Source organism: Mustela nivalis, assembly GCF_964662115.1.
Source record: "Mustela nivalis genome assembly, chromosome: 20".
In the NCBI taxonomy this organism is placed as follows: domain Eukaryota; kingdom Metazoa; phylum Chordata; class Mammalia; order Carnivora; family Mustelidae; genus Mustela; species Mustela nivalis.
The window spans coordinates 27,366,023-27,373,519 of NC_139039.1; the positions used below are offsets into that span (position 1 = coordinate 27,366,023).

Below are 7,497 nucleotides of genomic sequence, written 5' to 3' on the forward strand. Positions count from 1 at the left end.
AAATTAATATAGCCAGACTCATCAAGAATAAAAAAGAAAGGGGCACCTGGGTGGCTCAGTGGGTTAAGCCTCTGCCTTCGTCTCAGGTAATGGTCCCAGAGTCCTGGGATCGAGCCCTGCATTGGGCTCTCTGCTTGGCAGGGAGCCTGCTTCCCCCTCTTTCTCTGCCTGCCTCTCTGCCTACTTATGATCTTTGTCTGTCAAATAAGTAAATAAAATCTTGGGGGGGGGGAGAATAAAAAAAGGAAGACACAGAAATAAAATCAGAGGGGCACCTGGGTAGCTGAGTGGGTTAAAGCCTCTGCTTTCAGCTCAGGTCATGATCCCAGGGTCCTGGGATCTAGTCCCGCCTCAGGCTCTCTGCTCAGCGGGAAGCCTGCTTCCTCCTCTCTCTCTGCCTGCCTCTGTGCCTACTTGTGATCTCTGTCTGTCAAATAAATAAATAAAACCCTTAAAAAAGATCAGAAATAAAAGAGAATTTACAACTGACATCCACAAAAATACAAAGATTTATAAGAGACTACTATAAGAAAATATATGCCAACAACTTAGACAACCTAGAAGAAATGGATAAAGACTGAATCAGGAAGAAATAGAATGTCTGTACAGATAGATTACTAGTAATGAAAGTGAATCAGTAAACAAAAACTTCCCAAAAAACAAAAGTCCAGGACCAGATGGCTAGACAGATGAATTCTATCAAATATTTAATAAAGAGTTCTCAAACTATTCCAAAATAAGAAGAAGGAACCTTTCCCCCCTAGGAATGCTTCTGAATTTGTTTTACAAGGCCACCAGCATGACCCTCAAACCAAAATGGACAAAGACACTACCATTACCCCTGATGAGCACTGATGCAAAAAATCTTCAACAAAATATAGGCAAACCTAACACAATACATTAAAAGGATCATTCACCATGATCAAACGGGGTTTATTCCAGGGGCGCAAGAATGGTTCTATATCCACAAATCAGCATCTACAGCACTTTAATAAAATGAAGGATAAAGATCAGATGATCATCTCAATAGATGCAGAAAAAGCATTTGACTCAATTTAACATTCGATAAAACTATCAACAAAGGGAATACAGAGGAAACACGCCTCAACATAGTAAAGACCATGAATGACAAACCCACAGTCAACATCAGACCCAAAAATGGAAAGATGCCCATTCTTCCCACTTTTACTCAATATAGTAGTAGAAATCCTAATCACAGCAATCAGACAAGTAAAAGAAAGAAGAAAAAAAGCCATCCAAATTGGTAAGGAAGAAGTAAAACATACAGATGGCCAACAGACCAACAGACACATCAAGAAATGCTCAACCTTACTAATCATCAGGGAAATGCAAATCAAATCAAATCAAATGATTTTGATGGCTAGTATCACACCAGTCAGAATGGCTAGTATCAAAAAAATAAGACATGGGGCACCTGGGTAACTCAGCTGGTTAAGCGTCTGACTCTTGTCAGCTCAGATCATGATCTTGGGGTCCTGAGATGGAGCCTTGTGTCAGACTCAGTGTTCAGTGGGGAGTTGGTTTGAGGATTCTCTCTCTCCCTCTCTCCCTATTCCTCCTCCAGCCCGCTCTCTCTAAAATAAATAAATAAATAAATAAATCTTAAAAAAAAAAAAGAAAAAAATAAGACAGGAAATAACACTGTTGGTAAGGATTTGGAGAAAAGGAAACACTTATGTACCACTGGTGGGAATGTAAGTTGGTGTAGCCTTTATGGCAACCAGAATGGAGTTTCCTCAGAAAAAATTAAAAATAGAAACACCTGGGCGCCTGGGTGGCTCAGTGGTTTAAAGCCTCTGCCTTCGGCTCAGGTCATGATCCCAGGGTCCTGGGATTGAGCCCCGAGTCAGGCTCTCTGCTCAGCAGGGAGCCTTCTTCCTCCTCTCTCTCTGCCTGCCTCTCTGCCTGCCTCTCTGCCTGCTTGTGATCTCTGTCTGTCAAATAAATAAATAAAATCTTAAAAAAAAAAAATCCTAAGTTATAGTAGCTTCAAAAAAAAAAAAAAAGAGGTAAAGATAAGAAAATTACCTCTTTACAGCTTTTAACAAAATTAAAAGCCTGAGTTTGCCGATGGAATAGTTTCCAAATGGAGGGTGGTTCTTCTAGCTTGGACAATCTTGGTCTGTATACCGAGGGCAACGGTTTCTTCTCATAACGAGATGCTCGTTCTTCAATTTGCTTCAGTTTTGCTTCCCATTTTCTCTCCATTGGTTTAGAAGTTACAGGGAAATTAAATCCTAACCCATGTAAGATTTCTGTCAATTAGCACTAAAACAAAGATATAATTTCTTTCTTTAGAATATATTTTTTTGGTAAAACGTCAAAAACCATTTCCTTACACATACACATATACATACACACACACACACATACATATAGTTATATAGCTATATATAATACACAATTTATATTACATATATTCTATATTATATAGAATATATAATACACAATATAATATATATACTATGTATATAAATGTACTATGTACATATATAGTTTTGCATGAAGTTTTAATGTGAAATAGGAATGGGGCTAGTTACCAGATAGCTTTAGATCTTGGCTCTTCTATCTAATAGTGCTATGATTTTAGAAGTACCCTAAGCCTTAACTGCAAAATGGGGATCAATGTCATCCTGAACACTTTATGTAATTATCATGAGGATAAATGTGACAGGATGTAAGAAAACGTTTTGTAAATTACAAAGCCTCGTGTAAACATAAACGGTTTGTGTATCATTATGGTTTTTATTATAACCAGTTTATTGCATCAAGCATTATCTATCTTGCCCAAGTGGAGCTACTATATTGGCCATCACCTTTGTGCTATTTCTTAGTACAGAGTTCGTTTCCAGACACTACTGTGCAGTTCCCTTTTCTTCTGTTTCTATCCATTGTTCTTCTTTTCTCCCAAAACAGTGGTTAGTTGGGAGAACAATTCAGTGTATAAATGGAACTGCAATATTGGTTAGTCTTGGTTTAGAATGTCCATGTTAATCATAAGCAGGTTTAGAGATAGGAATACACATATTTTTTTTAAATTTTTTTTTAAATTTTTTTTTTTAGATTATTTATTTATTTATTTGACAGAGAGAAATCACAAATAGGCAGAGAGGCAGGCAGAGAGAGAGAGAGGAGGAAGCAGGCTCCCTGCTGAGCAGAGAGCCCGATGCGGGACTCGATCCCAGGACCCTGAGATCATGACCTGAGCCGAAGGCAGCGGCTTAACCACTGAGCCACCCAGGCGCCCTGGAATACACATATTTTTAACCTATGTCTGTTAATTTCATGACTGTATTAAAGTAGCAGTCTTTTAATCCCTGTTTATTAATGACATGTGTTTTTTATTTACACACCATGCTTCCATGTTAGCCATGCCAAGGTAAGGGGGCCAGAAAATACTTTTATGATTTGGGATTATGGTTTACTTACCAAAAAAGGATAGGCTTTTAGAAGGGGGGAAGAGCCTGCATCGTAGGTAAGTAATGGCCACAAAACCTGCCATTCCTCCCTCGAAGAGATGCTATCTAAGCCCACACATGTACTCTTTACTTGGCCACATGACTTGCTTTGGTCAATGTCACATCAACAAATGTGAAGCAAACCGAGGTATAGTAAGTGCTTGTGCACTGGATTTGTCCTGAGACCAAGACTGTCCTCAGACTGTCATGCTAGAACTCCAGTCTCACAGAAGATAAAAGGACATGTGGACAAGAACCAAGTTACCTCAGCTAACAGCCAACACCAACTACCGATACATGGAATTCAGACATTCTGGACCATCCAGACATCTGAATTCAATGCCTAAGTAAGCCTGAGTGAGTTCAGGTAAGATCTGCCAAAGACCACCCCAGTCAACCCACAGAACTGAAAGAAAAAATGAATTTTTTTTTTAAGATTATTTATTTATTTATTTGACAGGTAGAGATCACAAGTAGGCAGAGAGAGAGAGGAGGAAGCAGGCTCCCCACTGAGCAGAGAGCCCGATGCGGGGCTCGATCCCAGGACCCTGAGATCATGACCTGAGCTAAAGGCAGAGGCTTAACCCACTGAGCCACCCAGGCACCCCAAAATGAACTATTTTTAAGCCAAGAAGTTTTGGTCTGTTTTTTTATACAGAAGCCGGTAACTGTGAGGCACCTGGGTTAAGCCTCTCCCTTCGGCTCAGGTCATGATCTCAGAGCCCTGTCTCTCTCTGCCTGCCTCTCTGCGTACTTGTGATCTCTGTCAAATAAATAAATAAAATCTTAAAAAAAAAAAAAAGAAATCGATAACTGAGGTAGTTTCCCTTTTCATTAGTATCATCTTAACTAATAAAATAATTTATCTATGTAGAAAGCACATATATTCATTTTTTAAGGTGAAATAACAACATATACTAAAGCATTCGAGAGAAAAATTCCTATTTACCTCTGGCTATGCCATTTCAGTACTTGTGCTTATCGAATCAATAAATACTCTCTTGAATTCTTGCAGAAAATTTTGCAACACAAACTCAATGGCAAATGATATATTCCCGGGAAGGAAAAGGAGGTTCATCCTAAAAGATTGAGAGGATACAGTATCATGACACTGTTAGATTTCACATTGGACTTCAAACATGTCAGACCTAAGAAAGATTACTCTCTCAATTACACGTGATCCACATGAAAATTATAAATTATAAACCAAGAAACAAACACAATTCTAAAGGTATCAATATAAACTTCATACCAGACATGCCTAGGAACAGGATATAATTTCACTGGATGGAAGAGCTGGAATAATTTTTAATGAAACGGCTTTTTTCAATGCAAAATGACATAGGACTCCAGACTGCTAGATCCTGAGTATTCGGTTTATTTTAATCTGCTTCGCTACCGATAAAAATCCTCCACATTCTGACAACCTAAGTGAGAAACTGACTTTCTTCTATGAAATGTATTAACTTTTAATAAAGCACAATGATTACTTAATGAAGAAATAAATACGGGGGCACCTGGGTGGTTCAGCGTCTGCCTTCGGCTCAGATCATGACCCCAGGGCCCTGGGATCAAGCCCTACATATTGGGCTCTCTGCTCAGCAGGAAGCCTGCTTCTCCCTCTCCCACTCCCCCTGCTTGTGTTCCCTCTCTCGCTGTCTCTCTCTGTGTCAAATAAATAAAATCTTTAAAAAAAAATTAACACAATGCAATTAGATAGGATTTATAGCTCTAGTATCTTATCAGTATAACTGACAGAATAACCATGTGGATGTTCACACTTAGTGACATGGACATCCAGAAAACTTTTGATTTGGTAAAAATACTGATATACCATGGGAAGGAAGCCATATATGAAAGTCAGGGAGACACAGTGGAAAACCAGTCTGACACTTCCTGGACCGAAGAAACCACAATGACAACAAAGGAAAAAGAAGAATTCGATATATGTTATGCTCTCATGTTGTCTGAACAGTTCAAAAATGTTAACAGCTGGGTTGAGGGTCAGAAGACAGCTGGGGGCTGGACTACTGAAGCAGGAGTGCTGAATGACCCAAGGAAAAGGAAATGGAGACGAGAAAGGCATCTGGCATTCTGGTTTTGGACTATCATATTCCTCATCCCTATCCCTTGGGATGAGAAATATGTCACCATTTTGGAAATGCTTTTAATTCCTGGTGGGGAAGGACTGTTGTCCTTCTTTTATATAACTGTACATCAAAAACCCCTTCGCACACAGGAGCTGTTAACTATTTTTGGTAAATTTCCAAGTTCCAAAGAAAAATATTTGTTGTTAACAAAAAGAAAAGAAAGAAAGAAAAATATTTGTTGTTTTTTTAAAATAGTAGGTTTAAGAACTCTATTGTTTATTTCTTCACAATGCACCGCAATGTTAGTTAATTTCTTTCCTTCCTTTTCTTTTTCTTTTCTCGTTCTTCCTTCCTTCCTTTCTTAAATTAAACTCCATGCCCAATGTGGGGCTTGAACTCACACCAAAGGATCAAGAATCATAGGCTCTACCCACTCAGCCAACCAGGTGCCCCCCTTCCCCACCTGCCCACGGTGTTATTTCTTAACACTGCTTTCAATCATGGTCCATACTGACTTTACAACTAAAGGTGGTCAGGCTAGAAAAAAAGATTGGCTTAGTCCTTTTATAGGAACTGTAGTGGGAGAAGAGGCAGAGAGAAGGAGGTAGAGCGAAGACACAGACAGCCAACCTCAGTAGCCCTGGTTTCCCTAGGTTTATGCCTAGATATGCCCAGCTCAGATACCTGATGGCCTGAACCTCAGGAACAGCTGCAGTAGATGGCCCATGCTTCATGACTCCTGGCCTCTAGGGAAAACTTCCTTCCTCTTTTGTCTATCACAAGTCAACCCTTGTTCCCTCTGTCCTGAGAACAGATTTATCAGTATTTTTTGCTTTCTGGCATGTATGTTCCAGTTTCAATATTTAGTTGTGTTCTGGTATTTGACAACAGTTTCTTTTTCTTTTTCTTTTTTTTTTTATTTTATTTGAGAGAAAGTGAAAGTGAGAGAGATCACGGAGGAAGAGGGAGAGGCAGACTCTAAGCTGAGCGGAGAGCCAGATGTGGGGCTCGATCCCAGGACCCCAGGATCCCAACCTGAGCCGATGGCAGACACTCTACCGACTGAGCTACCCCGGTGCCCCTGGCAATATTTTCTTAACATAATCCCTTATGGCCTCTTGGAATACATTTATACTATTTCTCCCACTGCTGGAATATTCATAATAAAGTATGTGATTAAAACTCACTTATAGAAATATTGCTACTTAAGAGTACATTCCAAATTAGTACATTCACCTTTTCCACTTTGGTCATTTTGCCTCTCAATGCTTGAACAGAAGTAACTCATAATTTCCCAAAAATCTCCTGTAAGGGATAAGAAAACATACAATGACTTATTGTTCTTTTCCAGTTCCCCCTTTCTACCATCCCCACAGGATCCCCATCCAAACAGCCTCTCTGCCACACTAGTCACCCTTAAAACCTGACTTGTAACTTTCCATAGCGACACTAATTAATGATTCAGAAAATCACTCAATTCACACTTCAGTTTACCCCCAAGAAGTCCAAACTCCCTCGAGAATCTAGACCAGATTGTAAGCCACTTTACAGTCTCCCCAGAATCGAAACCACTTAATCATTTTATTTCTTATGGTTAGCGAGGATCACATCCTGTCCCTGACCCAGTACCACCACCTATTTCTCTTACCTGGAAGGCCTCGCCTGCTTTTCTCAAATTCTTCCTCTTCGAGGCCCAGATCAAAGTCCGCCACCTCTGCGACAATTCTGTGAAAAGAAATTACTTACTTCAGTCAGAAGACACCGCCTCTAGCCAACCCTTTTACTATAATGAAGTCTCAACTAGACTGATTAGTACAATCTACAGGAAAACAGAAAACCGCTGCTGCTGCCTTCACTGAAGTATCATTTTGGTAAGAGCTTAGCACTGGAAGGGGTGTGGGCACCCCAGCGGGGTGACAGGGCTTGTG

The 7,497-nt window shown here is 39.8% G+C and overlaps 1 protein-coding gene and 1 long non-coding RNA gene across 4 annotated transcripts in view; both read right to left on the reverse strand.

Moving 5' to 3' along the window:
- LOC309855458 overlaps positions 1–7,497 on the reverse strand; it is a 265,355-nt gene that overhangs the window by 89,615 nt on the left and 168,243 nt on the right. The window lies entirely within an intron of this gene.
- The window catches only part of PRIMPOL (primase and DNA directed polymerase), a 52,785-nt gene that overhangs the window by 44,184 nt on the left and 1,104 nt on the right, over positions 1–7,497 (reverse strand). For all 3 annotated transcript variants that reach the window (XM_082715731.1, XM_082715730.1, XM_082715732.1), the window contains exons 2-5: positions 7,218–7,294; positions 6,806–6,874; positions 4,429–4,558; positions 2,050–2,289 (exon numbers count right to left, since the gene is read on the reverse strand). In XM_082715731.1, the coding sequence (XP_082571857.1) occupies positions 2,050–2,229 (180 nt within the window). In that variant the 5' untranslated portion in view covers positions 2,230–2,289; positions 4,429–4,558; positions 6,806–6,874; positions 7,218–7,294. The remainder of the gene's footprint in view (positions 1–2,049; positions 2,290–4,428; positions 4,559–6,805; positions 6,875–7,217; positions 7,295–7,497) is intronic.